Below are 23,770 nucleotides of genomic sequence, written 5' to 3'. Positions count from 1 at the left end.
ACTGTCCACCCCATATTTTCTAGAACAGGGTATCTCACTGGCCTGGAACTCTCCAAGTAAGCTAAGCTGCTTGGCCAACAAACCCCAGGGAGCTTCCTGTTTCCCTCTCTCAGCCCCCTGATTTTAAAGTGCCCAGTATCATGCTGAAATGTTCTTATGCATGGGCTCTGGGGATTGAACACAGGCCCTCATGCTTGCAAAGCATGGTCTTCCCACTTCCATCTTCAGCATTTGAAGATGTTTTTCAGCATTCCTGGCTTATGTTTTAGCCCCTTGTTTAGTTGAAACAGCCAGACGTGTCTCCATACTTTTCTAAATGCCCCTTGTTGAGAATCAGTGATGTTTCTCAAAAGCTTGGTCTGAGGTACGTAGTCAAGAAATATTTATTAAAGGAACGATTCAAGTGAGAGCCATTAAGTATCATACATGTGTAACACCTCAGCAGATCCTACTCTCTATTAAGTCTTCAATGTAAGTGCCATTTTCCTCCATTAATTAAATTAATTCAAATGTAAAAGACAGCACTCATTCATAAATTTAATGAACAAAACAATCACATCAAGCCAAACACAGAGCACATGTAAACAAAGCCCTCTTAACAGCAGTCTCTAAATTCCAAGTGCCAGCTCCTAAAATTTATTACGAGTATAAAAAAATCAATAAAATAAAGTGTTTGAAATGATTTCATTTAAATGTTAATTTTGATAATCGCTATACCAATTATCTGAATTTTAACCTTAATACCCTAATATGCCTCACAAAGAAAATCACAGCCTAAGCAGAAAACATCTTCAAGTAAAATCTGAATTAGAGGATAAAGTGTTGGCTTAGAGGTTTAGAGTTCCCAGGGCTCTTGCAGAGGACCCAGGTTCAAGTCCCAACAATCACATGATGGCTTACAACCATCTGTAACTCCAGTTCCAGCAGATCAGACAGCCTCTTCTAATCTCCACAGACACCAAGCATGCATGAGCTATGCGTACATACATGCAGGCAAAACCCTCATTTGAAAACTTTAAAAATGTGTCCTCAGTGCAAACAAATCTTGTTTCCCTTGCGCTTCTATCAAGTCACTGCTTGTATGTAAGCTGTTTAGATTGAACTTGAAAATTACAATGGACTTTGATCCTTTCTGTTTATAATTCAGATCTGCATTCCACAGTACAATTCCACTTGTGCGCTCCAAATTATTCTTTGAGGACAGCTTTTAGCCAAGACGTTAATGGAGTCCTGTTCTCTCCTAATTTTACTAGTTTTCTTCTTCTTCAACACCAATCTCCAAAAGTCCGTAATTAATGTTACAGTTGTGTTAACCCTGTCCCTGGCAATAAGGACATTATGTTCCTCACAGCGACATGTTTGCCTACGATGGTTTGGTTTTTTTTTTTCTGTTCATTTGTTTGGTTTGTGTTTTGTTTGGTGTAGTGTAGGTCATAATTACAACATACTGGGGAGTCATTATCTTGGATATTTTTCCTTGTTTGATCATAGAAACATGTTCCATTTCAAGTCCATTTCGCCCCTTTGATTGTCTATTGTTTTAAATATATACTCTTCTCATTCTTTGGGGGGAAATGATGTTCTGGTTATCTGTGAGTGTATAGCAAACACACATAATGGCTTAATAAAACCATTTATTACTCTCCTGGCTGCATAAAGTGGCTCTTCTCGTCCAGATGGTTCTCAATGGGCTGCCCCAAGGGTGGCTGCAGTGAAATGATAGCTGTGGTAGGCCTGTCGAAAGGCTTGATTGGGCCAGGCGTCCACCGTCCACAACTATTTCTGATCTTGGAGATCTGACATAGCTAGGACTAGTTAGACATCTCTCTCTCTCTCTCTCTCTCTCTCTCTCTCTCTCTCTCTCTCACACACACACACACACACACCCACACACACACACACACACACACACTGTTTTACATGACTAACTTCTTTTTTAAAGATTTATTTATTATGTATATAATATTCTGTCTATGTGCATGCCTAAAGAGGGCACCAGACCTCATTACAGATAGTTGTGAGCCACCATGTGGTTGCTGGGAATTGAACTCAGGACCTTTGGAAGAGCAGGCAATGCTCTTAACTGCTGAGCCATCTCTCCAGCCCCACATGGCTAACTTCTTTAAAACATGGAGATCACAGGGTTGTTGGACTATGCACATGGCAGCTGGCTTCTTCCAAACTGAGCATTCGAAGGTACCCATGTGGATGATACAAGGCTTCCCGAAGTCTTCCAAATAAGACCTGGAAGTTGTACGCTACTACTACCGCAGGGCTAGTTAAGGCTCAAGAGATAGAGACCACAGGAAGGTATGAATACCAGAGATGACTAAGGCTCATCTTTACAGCCTCTGTGTTGCTAATGGGAAAAGATAAGTAGGACAATCATCGAGTATTGTGAGAACATACTGCGTCATACAGATGCTTTGATAAATCCCCCTGCCTTCTTCCACTGATAACTAAACTGGTGATCTTTTTATATTGGCAATGCAACTGCTCACTCAAGAGTGAAAGTGATAATGGGAGAGACATTGTCAGAAGAATTCATAAAATGCAAGGCAATTCTACTGTACAAGAGAAGTCTTTTTTAAGCTTTATTTTATCAATTTATGTATATGAGTGTTTGGCCTATAGCATGCACTGTATACCACATGAGTGCTAAGTGAATGCAGAGGCTTGATGAAGGAAGGCGCTGATTGCCCGGGGACTGGGGTTACAGACGGTACTGAGCCATCATGTGGGTCCTGGGAATCAAACCTGGGTCCTCTGAAAGAATGACAAATGAGCACAAGTGAACCCTTAAATCCAGCTTCTGTCTGCCTTTATTACACATACGGATATGGCGGCTTCATTCTTGCATAATTTCTTCCATAGCAACCCTACAACGTAACTGAGAAGGACGAATAACCCCATCCTTCTCCTTGGATGGTATCACTGTAATGGCAGACTTCTGACTTCTGCAGCAATAAGTAGTGATCAAATGGTACATCTAGTCCAAGATAGAGTACAGTCTCAACTGACTGACCTTTGCTGAAAGCTTGCTCATATTCTGGACATGTCCAGTCTCTCCGAGAAATGACTTCAGTACCCGTTAGGAACTGATTCTGTGGATAATTCCAATCTCTACTCAGACTGTTGCAGAGATCAATGAGATGGAGCACCAGAACCCATTCCAAGTTGAGTTCTGTGCTGACTTTTCTGAAAGTGGCCGGTGACAACAGTACTTCCTCCAGCTTTGTCAGTGACTGATGAGGCTGATACTGCCCGATGACTGGGTATTTGGTCAAAAGCATCTTCTTGTTTATTTCCCATGTCTGAGTTCGAATAGAGAAAATAGAATCAAAGCAAGAGGTTCTATTGCCAAACACCCCAGGACCAAAGAAAGCCCCTCCTGAGCCAGGTCACTGGAGAAATCCTGTTGGTTGGTTATTGTTGCCATCAACAGTGGCTGCCCACAAGCTGGCAGGTCAAGGGTTGGCGTGCACTAGCTTGCAGGAAAGAATAATTTTTTTTTTTGTTTCTACAAAGATTTGTTTATTCTTGGTTTTTCTTTCTTTTTTTTTCTCATGGTTTATTTTTTTTTATATTTAAAAATTTCCACCTCCTTCCCTCCTCCTCCCTCCTCCCTTCCCTCCTCCTCCCCCTTCCCTCCCCTCCTTCTCCCCCTTCCCTCCCCTTCCCTCCACCCATACCTCCCCTCCCTCCCTCTCCAGGCCAAGGAGCCATCAGGGTTCCCCACTCTATGCTAAGTCCAAGGTCCTCCCAACTCCCCCCAGGTCCAGGAAGGTGATCGACCAAGCTGAGAAGGCTCCCACAGAGCCCGTCCATGCAGAAGAATCAGAGCCCAGCGCCATTGTCCTTGGCTTCTCAGTCAGCCCCCGCTGTTGGCCACATTCAGAGAGACGGGTTTGGGAAAGAATAATTTTTAATCCCTTTGAAGAACTCTGAAGTATAAGAAGAAGAATGCTATGCGTATACACGCTTAGCTTAGAAGGGCAAGATCAAATCTCTCTTGCTGTGTCTCACCACATTGCCTTCCAAATAACAACACTACAGAACAGTCTCTTGAGTTATTTTAGGATGTCATTTTATAATTTACAGAATCCCTTTCTTCCACAGTCCTAAATTACCTCTTTATTTGCCTTTTAAAACTTAACCTTCCAGCCTCCCCAGATTGAGTGCTTCTCCTTTTAAGGTGGAAAGTCCAATCGTTTACTTGTCTGGATTTAATTTTTTTTTAAGAAAGACATTTAAATTTTCATAAACAATGTCCTTCTGCCACTGATTTCTGTTGTTTGAGTTTCATTTCCATTCATTTTCACAATCTCTGAGGAAATCTAGGTGCAGTTAAATGCATAACAGTTTCTGAGATGGATCAAGGGATCTAATTAGTTGGTGTAGAAGGTGCACATGCTCATATGATCACATGGTGAAGACCTAAAATAGTCTAACTATAAAGTGGGAACGGCAGTTAAAGAAAGGTACCAAACTATGTTGCTCTAAGGAATTGAGAGTATTAGCTTAGCTTCATCGTTCAGAAGGAATTTAGGGGTAGTGATGTAGTTCAGTAGTAGAGCACCCACCTAGCATGCCCTAGGTTCGGATTTTAGTCCCCAGTGCTTGTGGGGCTAGGTCAGAAAGATTTGGTTGTTGATGTTGTGGAATGAGTACGTTTTTTTTAAATTTTTATTGATTTTATTGAGCTATACATTTTTCTCTGCTTCCTTTCCTTCCTCTCCCCTCCCCTTCTACCCTCTCACATGGTCCCCATGCTCCCAATTTACTCAGGAGATCTTGTCTTTTTCTACTCAGACCCCAAAAGACAAATATCACATGTACTCACTCATAAGTGGCTTTTAGACATAAAGCAAAGAAAACCAGCCTACAATATTCACAATCCCAGAGAACTAGACAACAATGAGGACCCTAAGAGAGACATGCATGGATCTAATCTACATGGGAAGTAGAAAAAGATCAGAAAGATTTAACACAGAAAAAATTGTACCTCATTAAAATGCAAGGTTTTCCTTCACCTTGTTTGCTTACATCTATAGAATCATGTCCGATGAAACTGGGCGAGCATATGATTGTGCTGGGTGTCCCAAACAGGTCTCAAGGGACCCTCCATCAAGAAAGGCTGACACAAGGCTTCTGTCAAAGAAATGAAAACATAGGAACTGAGTGTAAATTTGGAAAAGGTAATCGAGTGTTAAACTTAATTTTCCCCTTTCAGTCAACACTATGATTTAGGAATTCAAATTATTTGTTTTATAATTTTTATTAAATTATATAATTTTTACCAATTTTCACTTCCTCCCCTCCTCCCATTTCCCCTCCCCCTCCCTCTCCAGTCCAAGGAGCAGTCAGGGTTCCCTGCCCTGTGGGAAGTCCAAGGGCCTCCCCCCTCCATCCAGGTCTAGGAAGGTGAGGATCCAAACAGACTAGGTTCCCACAAAGCCAGTACATGCAGTAGAATCAAAACTCAGTACCATTGTCCTTGGCTTCTCAGTCAGCCCTGCTTGTCAGCCACGTTCAGAGAGACCAGTTTGATCACATGCTCCATCAGTCCCAGTCCAGTTGGCCTTGTTGAGCTCCCATTAGATCAGTCCCATTGTCTCAGTGAGTGGACGCACCCCTCAGGGTCCTGACTTCCTTGCTCATGTTCTCCCTTCTTCTGCTCCTCATTTGGACCTTGGGATCTCAGTCCAGTGCTCCAATGTGGGTCTCTGTCTCTATCTCCATCCATCGCCAGATGAAGGTTCTATGGTGATATGCAAGATATTCATCAGTGTGGCTATAGTATAGGGTGAGTTCAGGCGCCCTCTCTTCAGCTGCTTTGTATATAAGCACTGTATCTACATCACTTCCACCCCTCCCTAGCCCATTAATCTCCTCCTATGTCTTCTAAACTCATGGTCTTTGTTTAGCTGTTATTGTTTTACACACACACACACACACACACACACACACACACTTATATTCAATCTACTCAGCTCAGTTAGCGTTGTCAGTATGTCCACATGTCCAGAGCTAACCACTTGGTGCATCCTATGCAGGAGTTTGTTCCCCATTGCAACCAGTTCGCCCTTTCTCAGCAGCTATTGGCCCATGGAGCTTTTCATCTCGGGCTTGGACTCTGTGGAATCTCCCCTGCCCACATTGGCAAGCCGACATTTTAACAAATGCAGATGTAAAAAAAAAATATTGGCACTGAACTTAAAATTACTTCTCAAAAGTAGAAATTTTACTTGGAATTTATTATGAAATACTTCTCTAAATTTGCTTCTGCCTAGATGTTTAAAAGCCTCAAGCTATTTTAGGCCTTCCTAAAAAGAGGTTATCTTTCGTGCTCGAATGTTTGCTCTTCTATTCCTGATTCTATCTTTCTGCTGAAGCAATTTTAAAGTGCCTTACATTTTGCCCTAGGATTGTATGATTGGGAATAACTGAGGAACACAAAATAATATGGCATTCATTTTTCCTTCCTGGCAGGTTCTAATTAAATAATGACTAGATGAGGGGAAACACAAGAGAAGCATATCTTCTGCCTTAATGACAAATATCATTTTAGAATACTTTGCTTCAATTTAGATAACTTCTTGCCCTAATTTGTAAAATTGAAAATCAATCTAAGTTATATTTTAGGCAAATTATAGAACATTACAACAAGCCAGACAATTTTAAACAACAATGAACACATTTTTTAATGTTTCCTATTGTCAGATTAACAAAGTATAAAGATCAATACTTCCTCTAGTTGTTGGCAAGAAAATCAATCCATATATGGGGAAGCCATGGATAGAAACCACTTTTTGAGATACTTCAATTTGGTGGTTAGGGTTGCCAACTTGCCAGAATCTAGAACCATCTGAGAGAAGGGCCTTTGGGCCTGCCTATGGGCATTATCTTGATTGTTATTAATTCCGGTGAAAAGACAACCAGTGTGGGTAGCACCATTCCATGGCCAGGAATCCTGGACCAGATTACTGGGGGGAAAAAAGCAGAGTATTAACATGCTTCATTGCGCTCTGCTTTCCGACTATGATGCCATGTAACCAGCCACTTCAAAGCTTCTGGTCTGCTATTTTCTCTTCCCTGCCACAGCGGACTGGGTCTATGCACTTGCGCTGTGCTGCATAATAAATTCGTGTTTCCCTCGGCATGATAATTTGACTGGGATGTCCCCCTTAGTTATCTGTACTTGAAGACTTGGTCCCTGATTGCACTTTTTCGGCAGTTTAGGGGGTGTAGACTTCCTGGAGAGAGTACGTCATTGAAGACTCATGCCGTTTGAACTTCACTCTCTTTGTGGTTCTAGATGTGCGGTAGCCATGCCTGCCCCTTGCTGCCATGTCCCCCTCCTCCGTCATGATGAGCACTTTTCACCAACCTTGGTTTCACTTCGTTTTTTTGAGACAGGGTTTCTCTGTGCATCCTTGGCTGTCCTGAAACTCACTCTGTAGACCAGTCTGACCTCAACCTCAAAACGATCTGCCTGCCTCTGCCTCCAGAGTGCTGAGATTAAAGACGTGCACCTCCCCCCCCACCCCCCCCCGCCGCCCAGCTGCCATTATGAACTCTTATCCTTCTGGAACCATAAACACAAATAAACTTTTTTTTCTATAAGTTGCCCTTGTCATGACATTTTGTCACAGAAACCAGAAAAGTCACTAAGACACTTGGTCACAGTCCCCCTTTATCAGTGTGACAGGCAGAATGCAAGACTGGCTAAGATCCTTACCTCTTTGTATTTGTAACTTTGTGTACTCCCCACTTTTTTTTTTTTAGCATGACTGGGGTCCATGACTTGTTTCTAACCAACAGGATATGGTAAAGATCAAGTCACTTCCATAATTGTGTTACATAAAATTGTAGCTGTCATGCCACCTGGCTCTCTTTTGCTGGCTTTGATGAAGCAACTGCCCTGTTGAATTGATTTCTCCATCTCCTAGAATGTGAGGTAGCTTCAACAATAGGATCTTACTTACCAGCTAGTTTACATGGGCAACCAAAAGAAATGACAGTAGCCTGTCTTGATATGGGTGTCTCTGGGGCCTCCTTTGCCAATACTCAAAGAGGTAACCTGTACCTGGTCCTGGCACTAAGATTTTCATTTAATAATCTATGTCTTCTGGGAGCAGCATTGTTTGTGCATATGTGATACCTCTGTTTAAATTCCCCTTAAGAAGTACAAACTAGTGGGCTGTCATAAAGCTTCATAAAAACTTTCTTTGGGCTAACTCATTCCTCTTCTCATTTCTCCCATCTTGACTTAATTCTTTAGCTTCCAGTATTTGGGGGGTCTGTTTTTTCATGTCCCATGTGTTTCTACTATCATCCTTTATTATATTTACTTCGTTTACAAGATCGCAGATTGCCATCAGCTTCTTTATGCTTACTTCATTTTGGTCCACACTTCTGTCCTGTCATTCCCTCGTCACCACTACCTGACTGAACCGTCTTCCTCCAGTATTCCCCCTCTCTGGGTCTGTTCCACGCATATTCTACTACCTCTCCTCCCTAAATACATTCTCCATACAAATGGCCCAATTCTAGGTTCCTAGCTTCCATACATATGCCAGTTTCAACCCACAAAACATAAGATTTGGCAGTGGTGGCATACACCTTTAATCCCAGCACTCGGGAGGCAGAGGCGAGCGGAGCTTTGTGAGTTCGAGGCCAGCCTGGTCTACAAGAGCAAGTTCCAGGACAGACTCCAAAGCTACAGAGAAACCTTGTCTCGAAAAAACCCAAACCAACCAAAACAAAAGATAAGATCATAAGATTTGAAAAAGAAAGCTTGTGAGAAATAATATGTAGTGTTTGTCCTCGGGGTGCTCAATGACCTCTGTCAGTATAATTTCTTTAGAGTTGCATCTATTTACCTGAAAATTTCATTACTTTCTCTTACAGTTGAGTACTCGTCCATTTTGTTTATGAATCACATTTTCATTGACCACTCATCAGCCTATGGACATCTAGGTTGGTCCATCTCCTAGCTATTGTGAATCGAGCAGCAGTGAACATGGATGTGCAAGTGCCTTAGTAGTAAGAGAGAAAGGCATTTGGGCTATGCTCAGGAGTACCATAGCTGGCTTATATTGTACTTCCATTTCTCATTGTTTTGGAGAAACTTCAAAACACATTCCAGAGGTGCTACACTGGTTTACACTCCCACCAGCAGGGTGTTAAGACACCCACTCTCACCATATCCCTGACAGCGTGTGTTGTCATTTAGATTACGTGTTAATTGGGGTGCAATGGTCTCTTGAAGCAGTGTTGATCTGTGCTTCCCTGGTAGCTAAGAAATTAGACCACTTTTAAAACTGTTTACCGGCCATTTGCATTTCTCCTTTTGAAAACTTTCTTTTTAGACCTACCACCTGGTTTTAATTAGGATGCTTGTTTTCTTGATGTTTAATATTTTTAGCACCTAGAATATTATTCGTGCCCTCTGTCAGATGTACAGCTGGAAAATATTTTCTCCCATTCTGCTTGCTACACCCCCCCCCCCATTAACAATTCCCTCTGCTGTGCATGCAGACGATTTTTCGTATGAGATCCGCTTTGTCAGTTGTTGGTCTTATTTTCTGTGCTGTTTGAGTCCTATTTAGAAAGTTCTTACCTGTGCCTGTAAGTCAACGTGTACCCACTGCTTTTTCCCCAAGCAGTTTGAAACTATCCAGTCTTAGGTTGAGGCCTGTGGTCCACTTGTACTTAGGTTTTCTCCAGGGTAAGAGGTAAGGTTCTAGCTTCATTTTTTTTTCCTGCATGGTAAATTCCATCTTTCCCATAAGCAGTTGTGAGTGTCAGAAGCTCTGACACCTTGATTTTAGCAAAGAAAAAATCTTTTTATGATAAAATAAATATGTAAGATAAAACAGAATCTAATACATCAGAATGCGACAAAACAAACAAAAAGAAGGAAAAGAGCAACGCACAAGGCACAAGAAACAGAAATCCCCTCGTTTACCCACTCAGGAACCCCATAAAAAAACACTAAACTGGAAGCCATAATATGTACACAAAGGACCCACAGGGTAAAAAGAGAAAAAAATAAATAAATGATAATAAGATAATGTTTAAAAAGAAAAAAAGCAAAAATGGAAAAGCCCTGAAATAACATTATGAGACACGGAACCACCAGAGTGCCATTGAAGTCATTTTCTGTGGTTTACCTACCGCTGGGCATGCGGCCTACCTTGAAGAATAGTTTGTTTCTCCAGTGAGACTCCCGTGAAGACAGAAACTAACTTTTCATGTGTAAGTTGTTATAGCTTCCGGTTCAGGACAGGGGGCGTGTGTCCATCTCTACATGCAGCTCTAGGACCCCATCGGATGCAGACCCCTGAAGGCCCTGCGCATGCTGCCTTGGGTTCTGTGTCTTTATATGTAGCATAGGAAACTCTTGATCTGGCTTGTCTGCCCTTCAGAGAGAGAGACAGTAAATTTGTATCTTACGTTACTAACTTTATCCTTTGTGTTACAATTCCAGAAGAAAGCTACTAGAGTAGTTTTTGCTTAGTGAGTCCATTCGCTCCGAGCAACTACGCAACTACTGCACTAGGATCTGTGAAGGGGCAGCGCCATCGACCTGAGGGAATAAAGAAAACCAGCGACATGAGTGTTGTTTAAAAGGAAAGGAACTCTTATCTCAACTGTTATGGTTTCAACCACTTTCATGTCCTCTGCTGTATCCACTGTCTCGTGAGCTACACTGATCTTTTAAAACATTCTTTTTTTTTTCCAGACAGGGTTTCTTTGTGTAATAGCCCTAGCTGTCCTGGAACTCTCTCTCTCTCTCTCTCTCTCTCTCTCTCTCTCTCTCTCTCTCTCTCTCTCTCTCTCTCTCTCTCTCTCTCTCTCTCTCTCTCGACCAGGCTGGCCTTGAACTCACGAGGTCCACCTGCCTCGGCTTCCTGAGTGCTGGAATTAAAACAATGGGCTTGATCTCTACAGCATGGACGGGCTCACTGTGAGCCTTGTCAGTTTGGTTGCTCACCTTCCTGGACTTAGGGGGAGCTGGGAGGACCTTGGACTTAACATAGTGAAGGGAACCCTGATGGCTCTTTGTCTTGGAGAGGGTCGGAGTGGGGGTATGGGTGGAAGGGAGGGGAGGGAAGGGGGAGGAGGAGGGGAGGAGATGGAAATCTTTAATAAAAAAAAATGAGAAAAAAGCCACACACCACCACTGCCTGGCTTTCAAAACATTTTTGAAGGAGGGCATGCACGTGTGCATGCTGAGGTGCATGTGTGAGGGTCAGAGGACAATTTTGGTGATCCGAGTCTTGTCTTTTCCTGTGTTGAACCAGGGTTCCTCTTTTTGTTTCCACTGCTACACTGTGTGTATTCCATGCTAGCAGTCACGCCAAATGCTGGACCACTGTTTCTAACTCCCATCGGTGTCTGGGATCACAGATTATTTGCTTCACTGCATCTGACTTTGGTATGTGAGTTCCAGCATTGAACTCCTGCCTCCATATGAGTGCAACACATGTATTTATCTATTTAGCCATCTCTCCAGCACCCTGCACTCTGATCTTCAGCCTTGAATCATATATTCATGTTTGTATTACTCCTTCTTGGCTTGGCATTCTACCTGCCTTAAGTCAAGTTCTTGAATTCAAAGAAAATCATCTGTCTATTCAAGACCACATAATTAAAGATAATTTTTTTGTGGGGAATGTGGCAAACAGATCTCACAGGGTGCAATCACAAGGCAATAGAGGTTTTCTATCGTCGTCCATTCATAGCAGCTCCACGTGTTTAATTATAGCCTCAACAAAACCTTAAGATGGTCTCCAAAATGCATTCAACAGGTTCAGAAATATCCTCTAGTCATTAGTTCATTTGTAATCACAACAATTTGCACAGTATAATTAAAGTGCTCATTTGTGATATAGTTAAACTCCCTACTCCACGAACATTCTCTTTTGTCACCTTCCGAGGACTTGGAAAGCTGCAGAGCATCAGGAAGCATCATCAATGTTCTCTTTGTCTTTCTAGCATTCTTTTCTGGCTGTAGACACATTGCAATTGTAATAAGTCTGGCCAGAGCAATGAAATCGAAGAAAATTCTCCCTTAACTGTTACCAGTAAAACTCAGCACTGATTTCCTCTATGCATTGCCAAGAACCATCACTGACTCTCTTGTGTGGGTGCTTTTGCGGATGCCTGAATGAATTCTCTGCTGAGAGGCTGCAGTTGTAGCCTCCTTGGGTCAGAATGAACTATGCTGCTATGCTAGAATGTCTCTGCTTCCACACATTGCTGCTAAGTCCTTTTCACCCCTAGAAACAGTTAGTTATCAGGAAGCCCTCATAAAATGGTCCGATCCCACATTTCCACTGCACCTTCTATTAATTTCCCCAGGACCCACACCTTTTGGATCCACCTCAGTTGGAAGGGCGGGCATTTCACAAATGTAGCTTCTGCCCTCTAGGTGTGTGCTGCTTTGATTCTTTCTCCCCGTTGCCTATTTGGGGGTTGTAGGGGGATATGAGATAGACCTCAAAGTGAGTTAAGAGTTAATATTACAAATTCTGGTTTCCAATGCCTCCTGTTAACATCTCACACCCGTGGAGATGACTGGTGTATAGTGGCATGGGGCCCCACTAAAGCTGTCTCAATCCATTTTAGCATCCTATAACCCATGAACACATATGGCTTTGATTGTCTTTTTCTTCCTAAGATTGGGTTAAGAATCCTAAGGGATCTGAAACAGAATGGAGTTAATTCTTCTTGTCTGGCAGGTGATGATTAAGTGCTTACAGATGAGAGAAAACAGAGGTAAAAGCTCTTCCCTAGAACGATGATAGATATCACACTGAGAATTTTTACATCAATTATTTTATTTCTAATGGAGCAGTGAACAAGCAGCCCTCCGAAAAGGAGAAGAAATCTGATTGGCTCATTCCAACATTCTCATACGACCACCTGGTCCCGGAGGATGAGTCCTCAGGATCCACTGCCTACTACTGAAGTCTCTGGGAACAAATTTGGGCAAAATAGGCCATGTTGCGTAGCTAAGTTTGACTTGGCTGCCACACTCTGGAGTTCTGATAATATTATATTTAAAATGAATGTATTTGGTTCTTAATAGACTATAAATTTAAAACTAAATAGAATAGCATTCTGCAGCTGGTTGCTTTCTTCCCCTGTTAGGGTCTCTGAAGAACCTGCTGCCCAGATGCCAAATAAATACATACACACAAAGACTTATTCTTACTTATGAATTGCCGGCCTTAGCTTGGCTTGGTTCTAGCCAGATTTTCTTAAATTATTCCATCTACATTTTGTCTCTGGGATTTTATCTTTTTCTGTTTCTGTATATATTTACTTCTTACTTGGTATCAGCTGTGAAGCTGGCCCCAAGTGTCCTCCTCCTCCTCCTCTTGCTCCTCCATCTCTTTCCCCAGATTTCTCCTCCTATTTCTTCTCTCTGCCTGCCAGACCCGCCTATCCTTTCTCCTGCCTGGCTATTGTCCATTCAGCTCTTTATTAGACCAGTTAGGTGTTTTCCTCAGACGAAGTAACACAGCTTCACAGAGTTAAACAAATGGAAGCTAAAGAATGCAACACATCTTTGCATCATTAAACAAATGTGCCACAGCAAGAGTAAATGTAACACTTTTAAAAATATATTCTGCAACAGCATTCCACTGTTTTGTTTTGTTTACTTATCAGAATAGAATAAATATTTTAGAAGCTATTTGCATATGTCCAGTGTTAACTGGCTATAGTTTGATGATTTCATGTATGCCTATAACATGTTTCGGTCGAACATGTTTTCCCTTCCCAACTTCAGGTGCTCTTAACTTTTTCAACCGTAAGAATCTACTTAGTCCTTAGTGCATAGTGTAGTGCCGTCTATCGCAGTATGAAGTCCTGGAGGAACACTGACTGGCCACCTGCCAGTCATCCACTGCCAATAGCTCCTCAGGTAGGGGTGGGACTTCATGAGCACCTCCATCATCCGGCTAGGATTTTGTTCAGCTTAATCTTGTACAGGTCTTGCTCATGCAGTCACAACTACTAGGAGCTCACGTGTACAAAACCTCCTTTTGTCAGAAGACCCCATTTCACTGTGGCCACCCACCCCTTCTGGCTCTTCCCTCTCTTCTGCAATGAATCCTGAGACTTTGGGGAGGAGGATTGGATGGGATATTCAGAGCTGAGCATTCCCCAGACTCTTCTTCTCTGCACACTGACCAATTGTGGGTCTCTGAATTAATTACCATCCACTGTGAAAAGAAGCTTTTCTAATAAGGGTTGAGAGATGCAGTGATCTATGGGGATTATTTCATTATTTGTGTGCACGCATATATGTGCGTTGTTTATATGTGTGTGGGTGCTCTTGTGGGTAAAACATATGAATGTGTTGTACACGTGTGTGTGTGTGTGTAGGTCAGGTGTCTTCAAATGCCTTTTTCTCATTTAGATAAGGTCTCTCATGGGCCTGGAATTCTCCACGAAGGCTAACCTGGATGGACAGTGACCCTCAGGAATCTACATGTCTCTACTTCCCCAGACCTAGGATTATAAGCATGTGCCACCAATCTCTCTCTCTCTCTCTCTCTCTCTCTCTCTCTCTCTCTCTCTCTCTCTCTCTCTCTCTCTCTCTCTCTCTCTCTCTCTCTCTCTGTGTGTGTGTGTGTGTGTGTGTGTGTGTGTGTGTGTGTGGTTACTGAGCATTGAACTTAGGTCCTCATGATTATAGAATCACCACTTTATTTGACTAAGCTGCCTACTTGGCCCTATATTGCATTTCATCTGTAGAACATGTGGTTTTTTTCTTTTGGACAAGAAGTGAAAACTAAGTTGCAACACTTTTCTTCTCTTTGTGTTGCTTCCTGCCTATTTGTTTTTTTATCTGCTATCCCCTGAAATGGACACTCCACATGCTTCCAACATGTCAGGCCCACACGTTCTGCTTCAGGGAACATTGTTATCTACACTTCCTTAAGAGAAAGAGGCAAAATTCTTTGAGAAATAAAATCAGGATGTCCTGGCTAGGTAATAGTATATTTTTTTGTATTTTTAAATATTGAACTAACTTAATGATGTCTAATGACCTTCCCCCACAGCCACCACCACATAATCCTTTCTCCTACCCACTGAAACCTTCATTATATATTGTCGCTCTGCCTACTGCAGTTTGGGGGTACTCTGCCAGCCCGGAAACTGAGCAATTGTGGGAGTGGTCTCTCCAATAGCATTGTGTAATCCACCTGTCAGTATCACCATCATCCTTAGTGTCCTGCTTCTTCCTTGAGTTGTAGATCTAGATAGAGTCCCTTCTTATCCCGACAAGCCCTCATTTTGCCACCATACTCCGGCTCAAGGGACACACTCTTCCATGAGTCGGTAGAGCACAGTCTGACCATACAGAGCGAGCGTGCTGACCCACGAAAGTGAACGAAATGGCATTTGCAGTGGTTTCTCCAAGGCAACAGAATTCACCTTACTCATTTGACCAAAATTCACAAAAACAAGTAACCCGTTGAAACCCAAAGTAAAAATAGCTCTTCTTCAGCAGAATAGCGAGTGGTTTTTACTTAGGATTTAAAAGGAACAAAGAAAGAGGGAAGAGAATATTCTAAGCCACAATATGAGTTTTCCTCAAGGGTTTTGGTTACTTGGTGGAAATTAAATAAACCATTTTAGTCCATTGTTCTGCTCTAGCTGTGAAGTGCTTCCCACTGTGAACACTATTTCCCAATTGTTGCCTGTCAGAAATACTTAGCAGCTCTGGTCCTGGGTATTGCATGTGCTGCACAACGTGGGGAACAATGTTACCGGTGTTACCGTTTGAAAATAAACAACTTCCAAACGACACTTCTCTTCCATGATGCTTTCCCTGAGAACACATTTCATGCACTGATAGAAGGTTTCAAAATCTCTCCCCTCAAAGAAAGCAACAGAAATTTTCCAGCAGCAGAGGAAAGTAGGCTATATGAAAATCAGAAAGGGAGAATCAATTTTGAGAGCCAAGAAGAGTCTAGAGGCTGACTGAGTTTGGTGCTTTTGAAATCATTCTTCCCTCACCGGGTCTGATTCAGACGCCCGGTTGCTTGGTCATACAAATCAGATGGCTGATAGAATCTGCTTATGAATCTGCCAATGGGAAGGTTTGCTGCAGTCAGAAAACACTTGATTGGGGGGGGGGGGGTTGCTCTGTGGTCTGAAGCCCTCTTCTGAGCTGTTTCATTCTGTCTGCCCTGGAAGCCCAAGGAACATTTGCCAACAGGCTATACACATTTCTTCTCAAAAGCAAGCCGTCTCTGTTTGAGTCTGTGCTTTGCACGTTGTGTAAATCTGTTTGTTTTTCTTCTCTCTTTCAGAAGCTGCAAAGAATCGATCCTGCTCACTGTCATCCAGCCTTACCCTGTAAGTGTTCTGTGAGCAAAAGTGCCACTCCATGTCCTTGAGCTTCTGGTCTCCTCAACCCACTCCAGAAAAGCCACCAGGATGAATAACAGTGGAGACAAACAGCATGTGTTCACAATGCGAGCTTAAAATTCTTGATCATTTCTATTGTGTTCTGTGTTACCAAAACCATTCATTGGCGTGGAAACTACTGCACTTCCCTAAATATCCTGAAAGACAATCAGCTATGCAGGCCTGGGAGCGCTCCGCATCTGCAACTAATACAAAACCCGAGACTTTCTTGTTTGCCAGCTTCCAAGTCACAAGTCTCATGGGAATATCTAATTACAGGAAGTTGTGTGAAAGTTTTATTCTTGTCCCCATCTAATTATTTTGGTAGAGAACTGGCTAATTAAGCCTGATTCAAAGGAGGCAGGCGAGGGACACCGCTGTCAGAATTCGAGTTCAGATACCTTGGTTAGGAGGGAGGAACCGATTATGACCGCACTTTTTTCATTCCCTATGCTTTCTGCTTTGTTTGTTTGTTTGTGACACAGTTGCACGTGTCTAAGGCTGCTCTAAACTTTCGAGGAGGCCAAAAGATGACCTTGAACTTCTGATCCTCCGGTCTCCTTCTCTAACGCTGTGCTTACAGCCAGTCCTCGCTACTCCCAGTTAATAAAGTATTAAAAAAATTGAACCCATGGCCTCGCTTGCGCTCGCGAAGCACTCTACCAACTGAGCTCTACCGTCAAACCCAGTTCTTAGGATTTTTGAAAACGATTCTATGATGGTATCACCTTCGTGGTGTGCAATTCATTCATTTCACACGTGTGAGGCAAAGGTCTTCGCAAGCACAGGGAAGTATAATTTCACTACCACGGTCCAGTTCCGTCACAATCTCGGATTCCCATTTCCAGCTACTCCCTGTTGCTACCACCCACCCCAGGCAACTGCTCATTTATCTCTTTCTACAGGCTTGTTGGCATTTACTTGTAAACGTCATACATTCAGAAGATACCAAGGAAAATGGCTTTATGGCCAGCCAACTTGTTGGGCCTTTAGGTAGACAGGAAGAGAATCTAACCAGCATAGCTTCCATGTTTTCTCCTCACAGAGTAATATGTATATTCTAAGTGAAGTGTGATGTTGGTTGCTGTTTTTACTCCCATCTCCCAAATTTGCATTCTTTTACCTGAATTTGCTCTTTACTTTGCAACCTCTTAAAAAAACATATGATCAGAACCTTTAGAACTCCAGGCTAATTTCTTTTCTTGCCTTGTGTGCTGTTGTTTTAGCCCATGCAGAAAAGAGAAAGGCAAACTAAAAAGAGGCATTTGGCATTCAAGTTCAAATGGAACCTAATAGGTTAGGGTAAGGGTTTAGGGACTGGCTCTTCTGTCCAGCTGAGTATTCATGACTTGTTGGTACAGAAGTATTCCTTACTGCCATTGAAGCCAGGTACTTGGATTTGATAATCTCAATTGTTTTCCAGAGTCCAGGGACTTCTTGTCTACCTTGACACAGAGAGTTTATCCATTCAGGAGAGAATGCCACACACACTTCTTGTCCGTAGCCACTCTTCTACCCCGTTCTTCCTCTAGCCAATTATTGCAGGGGAATCCTCACCCTGAACTACCCTTCCTTACTGAGATGCCGGCCAGGCTTTTCAACACTCCCATTCTCTCTGATCAGTCCAATCTTGCAGTCTTTCAAGGTTCTGCCCTGATTCTAAATGCTGCCAGAGGGTTTCATGGTCCTGACATTGCCGACATTTGGGCTAGACAGTTTCCTGTTTGGGGGTGGGCCTGCATAAGAGGGGATGCTTGGGAACAACCCTAACATCTGCTCAGCAGATTCGAATTGCACCCTTTTGCCCAAGTTATGACAAGCAAAAATATCTGCAGATTTTGCTAAGAGTCTCTTCAAAATGAAATTGTTCTCAGCAGAGATCCACTGTACTGCTTTAATGCACATCCGTACTGTTCCAGTATGACTTTTCCCTCCTCTGAACTATGGATGTGCATATTCTAAAGCTACTGAAATAGGTACACTGGATAGACAGAGAAGCGCAGATGGCAGGAGAGACTGTAATGATTTTACTTGTATCTTTATATTGGGTTTTTTCCCCCTTCTAGTTTGCTTCTTTAAAAAAAAAATTTAATCTGGGTATAAGCTATATTCTCAACACTTGCGAGGCCGGGGTAACAAGGTTGATGCAAATTTGAAGCCAGCCTGGGCTATAACAGTGAGTTTCAGGTCAACCTGGCCTACATAGTGAGACTCTGTATCACAACAAAATAAACAAACAAGCGAAAATCAGGGTTTAAATTGTTATAAACAAGATAGGTTAAAATGACAAATAACCCAGGCAAACACGAGACGAGCTGTAGATTCTGCTTCTGTCTGAGAAAAATCTGTGAATTTTCAAGGCTATTAGAGCACTTAACATTTCTTTTGGAACTGGCTCGCAAGAAATTCTGAAGACGTTTGCCTTGCTGCTTCCTGATGAGCTCCAATGAAGTGTGTTCCATGCACCTGAGAAGCTGAGCCTTTCGCTGGACACCCTGCTGCTACAGTTTCCTGGGTTGGCACATGGTTTCTCAGCATCAGCCGCATCCCCTGCTAAGCATGGCAGTCAAACTCCCAGTATGGCCAATATTCATGAAGCAAGCTGGATGTGCTAAGGACTCCACTCCTGGAGAGCATATTTTTGTGTTCTTCATGACGATGGTCAGGCAGAACATTCACAAAAGAGGACACAGAAAAGGAACGGGAAACACCACTGTTACAGTCACAGGTCCTAAAGAGATCTAGTCACTATGTATCAAGAGGAGGGTCACATGAAAGGGAGCACCAAGGGAGTGGGCTCAACCTAGTAGGAGAGGAACAGAGAGAAAGAGAGAGGACCTGTGGACAAGTACATTTACTGAGGGTGAGAGGAGAACACACACAAAAGTTGAGGAGAGATGGGTCTGATTGAATGTGCCTTTGATTGTAGCACCCAGGATGCCAACCCAGGAAAATGAAAAGTTCAAGGCCAGTCTAGACAATACTTAGCAAGATCCAGTCAAAGAAGAAGGAGTAGGGAAGAGAGGAGGAAGAAGAGAAAAAAAACCTTGTAAGATGGTTGCATTAGGATTTTTAAACATCAATAGGTCAACGTCAGGGGTGGATATGAAGGTGAATTTGTGGTAGGGCCACCTCTTCACACTAGCGTGCCTGCTTGCCTAGATTGGGTGCGCAGAGCCTGTTTGCTGGGGTCCTGACACTTCAGGATAACAAAAACTTTCAAATGTATATGAGTAGCCATTCAGTTTGTGACCCCGAGAGCTGGCAGATAAATATACTACCTGTCTATGTCCTTTGAACAATTTAACTCCGGAGAATACGGTCAGCCTTGCTTCCCAGCGCTTCTCACTAGGAATAAATTCCAGTTGCCTGTAGTGGTACCTCGTTAACAATGAAAACTTCATTGGCGTATTTCCTCTTCCTGTCTCCTTTTCCCACTCACCTGCTCAGGTTTCTTAGAAGCACCTCCTAGACTAGCTGCCAGCTTATGAAGCCATAACTAAGTATCTGCTTGTGAGGGTCACAAAATAAGTCACTTCGTAGCTATAGGTTACTCCCAGGCTACAGGTTCAAAGCCATATTATGTAGTTACAGAAAACAGTCCTACAAGTGCTTTTTAAACTGTTTTTCTCATTTTTCCTTATTGGTTTTGGTGTGAGCCTATTTGTGTGTATACGCAGGTGCTCTAGAACGCCAAAGAAGGCGTCCGATCCCCTGGAACTTGACTAACAAGTGATTGTAAGCTGCTAGCTGTGGACACTGGGAACTGAACTAGGATCCTCTGCAAAAGCAACAAGTCCTCTTAACCACTAAGCCATTTCTCCAGCCGTTTATTTGTGTATATACTTTTTTCAAGTACTGTTCTGGTCATTTCTCAAGGCCTTTGGGGAATATTCATATCCTATGACCATCTTAGCAATAGCAAATGAGGAAACTAATGTAGAAATTGATTAGGGACGTGATAGCGTTAAAAATCAACTCACAGCAGGAGAATTTCATTCTTCTAAGTGTTAATTGCTTGTCAGTTCTGCCACGTGATATAAAATGCATCGGATTAGTGCTTATAGCTGCTAATAGCTAATTCGCCGGGATTCTGAGCTTGTACAGGGTATGTGTTTTGACTAACAGAGGGGATTATAAGTTAAAACTGTGTTCATAATTGGTTTGCACTATCCTATCCACCCGACCCTCTAGCTAGCAAAGTAAGCAAGGCCAATTCTCTTGCCAATTCTCATTAGTTAGCCTTCTTGGAGACTTTTTGTGTTCTTAATCATCAAAAAGTAGTTTTAAAGTTTTGAGGTATTTTGATTCCTTTTGTTTTGTTTTATGTTTATGGATGTTTTGCCTGTGTGTCTGTATGGCACGTGCGTGCATGCAGTGCTCATGGAGGCCAAAAGAGGGCATCAGATCTTCTGGAACTGGCGTTAGAGACGGTTTTTAGCTGCCATGTGAGTGCTGAGAATTGAACCTGTTTTCTCTGGAAGAACAGTTACTGATCTTAAGTGACGAGCCATCTCTACCGCTCCTAAAAAGCCATTTTAATGACTTCAGAATTCTATTTTGATCATCTCAGATTCCCATGTTGGTCAGTAGTAGTACATGGGTTAATATAGTAATGAGAGACTAGCCAGGGTATACATACTAAAGTTACAAAGCAGAGAGAAGCATCCCCAGCATGACACCTCCTGCTCTCTCTAGTCATTTACTTTATAAACTACATTAGTCAGTTTCCATAGAACTGTACCTTAGTTCTGTTTCTATTGCTGTCATGAAACCACAACCAAAGGAAACTTGGGGAGGGAAGTATTTATTTCACCTTAGACTTCCACATCACAGCCCATCACTGAGAGAAGTCAGGGCATGAACTCAAACAGGGCAGAAACCTGGAGACAGTAACTGAAACAGAAGCCATAGATGAATGTTGCTTACTGATTCCTCTTCATGGCCTTTTCAGCCTGCTTTTCTCATACAACCCAGAACCACTAGGAATGACACCACTCATAGTGGACTGGGCCCTCCCATGTCAGTCATTAATGAGGAATCTGGTGGAGTCATTGTCTCAATCTAGGCTCCTCTTCCCTGACAACTTTAGCTTCTGTAAAGTTGACAGAAAACTGATTGCGACAAGGTATCTGCGAGACAGCTTGAAGGATGAAAGGTTGAGTTTGACTCACAGTTGCAGAGGTTGCTGTCGGCCCATGGCGAAACAAAGTATCATGGCGTGGTAGTGTGTCAGAGGAGGAAACTCTTCACCTCATAGCAAAGAGGAAACAGACAGAGGGGAGAGGGCCCAGAAACCCGGTCAAACCTTTGAAGGCACACGCCCAGTGTATTAGATACTGTTGTTGAGATAAAAGCAACTTAAGAAGGGTTTGTCCCATCTCCCAGTCTGAAAATACAGACCGTCATGGTCTTAAGCTTAAGACAGTTTATATCATTGTATCCCCAAACAGGAAGCAGAGCTAGGAAAGCTGGTGCCCAGTTCACTTTCATCTCTGCTTCTTTGTATTCAGTCCAAGACCACAATTCCTGGCAATCATATGGGCCTTCACGCCTTGGTGAACCTAATCTAGGTAATCATTCGCACAGGCTCTGAGGTTTGTCTCTTAGGTGACTCCAGAGCCTGTCAAATTAACAAGCAATATTAAGCATCATATCCAGTGACCCATTTCCTCCACCTAGCTCCTAAGTTCCTCTCACCTCCTAAAGCAGCACCACTAGTTAGGGACAAATGCTCAAGGCACGAGCCTATGGGGAAATTTTCATATTCAAACCATAACTTTACAAATAACTCCAGGTTTTCAATGAAGCTGATTAACATCACTCTATTTCTAAAATCATATCAAATATACACATCTCAAAAGTCAGTTCATATATATATATATATACCTTTTTACTGAAGTAAAGAATTATGTAGAACATTCTAGAAAATATAATAAATCACTAAACAGAATACCCAGGATGCAACAGAGAAGTCAAATTTGAGAATATGGTCACATGAGTTGAACATTTTATTGCCAAATAATGCTAGAGAAACCGTGCATTCTTTGTGACATCTCAGCCTATGACTCGGGTCTGCTCTGGTATCTTCATTACAGCCACTTCCCTTGTGCTAAACTCATCGAGTCGATGTAAACACTGCCACTCAGAATCGTTAAGGGAGAATAATGTTTTCCTTCAGCTAAAAAGTGGCACATCAAACGCAAATGAACTCACCACTGTATGATTTGCTCGTTAATCATCACTACACTTGGCCTATAATTACACAGACACTATGAGAACATACACTGTCACATCGCTCCAGCATCCCAGTGTGACTTCTAAAACGCACGCAGAGCTTACCCAACACAGGCATCTTTTGAGGAGCACTCATTCGGAGTCCTTTGGGAGTTTTTTGTTTTTTTTGTTTTTTTTTTTTAAGAGAACCGCCATTCTCTTCTAAATGGCTTGAATTGAAGTTTCATCATCATCCATCTGACACGTCTTCTAAGATACTGCTCACAATTCAGATAGGTTCAGAAAGCTGTGCAGGGGAGTGTTGGAAACAACGTCACCTAGCATAGTTCTGCAGACCCGTAATTCCAGTGCCAGGAAGGGTGAGCCAGAAGGATTATAAACCAAGGCCAGCCTGAACTACTTTTCTAATTCCAAGCCCCAGGAATTTATAACCAAACCCTGCCTCAAAAATAAACAAAAAATAGTATTCTCCTAATAGTAAGACAAAAATCTCTGCCCCCAAACATTTATATTTGTCATTACATATTCTCAACAATGCTTTTATATTATGATAAAATACATGTGCATAACATAAAGTGTGCCATTTTAACTGTGCAGTCCAGCGATATTAAGTACATCTGTGATGCATTAAGCATCACTATTATCTCATTGTAAAACCTCATTACTCATAGAGAAAATCCCATATCTGTTAAACTTTATTCCTTTTTTTCTTCTGCCCCTGTTCCAAACTTTCTTTTTTTTTCTGTTCTGGCTGTTTCATGTAAATATAATTATACTATATTTGATCTTTTCTGTCTGATTTTATTTACACTGTGTTTTCAAGATTATAGCATCAATCAATATTCTCTTGTATGGACATACCACATTTTATATACCATTTCCTCATGTTGGGGTTTCTTTAGTTAATTGATTTCCAGAAGATGCGTATTTGGCAAGGTGGGGAGTCCCTTAAATTATTTGTTGTTTTGTTTAAAAAGAGAAGTATGGGTTATGATCATTAGTTTGGGGGCCATGAAATTAACATTATATCCATCATACTAAGCCTTTATGTAGATTCAAGGGTCAGTTACTAGAATGTGTTATGCAAAAGCCT

The 23,770-nt window shown here is 42.2% G+C and overlaps 1 protein-coding gene across 1 annotated transcript in view; it reads left to right on the top strand.

Moving 5' to 3' along the window:
- Positions 1-23,770, top strand: part of Frmpd4 (FERM and PDZ domain containing 4) — a 242,977-nt gene that overhangs the window by 175,504 nt on the left and 43,703 nt on the right. The window contains exon 4 of the mRNA XM_038316635.1: positions 16,344-16,389. Within this exon, the coding sequence (XP_038172563.1) occupies positions 16,344-16,389 (46 nt within the window). The remainder of the gene's footprint in view (positions 1-16,343; positions 16,390-23,770) is intronic.

The sequence above is a fragment of the Arvicola amphibius genome, chromosome X (genome assembly GCF_903992535.2).
Source record: "Arvicola amphibius chromosome X, mArvAmp1.2, whole genome shotgun sequence".
NCBI lineage: Eukaryota > Metazoa > Chordata > Mammalia > Rodentia > Cricetidae > Arvicola > Arvicola amphibius.
Note: the sequence above shows the minus strand (reverse complement) of the source record. Positions and strands in the feature narration are given on the sequence as shown.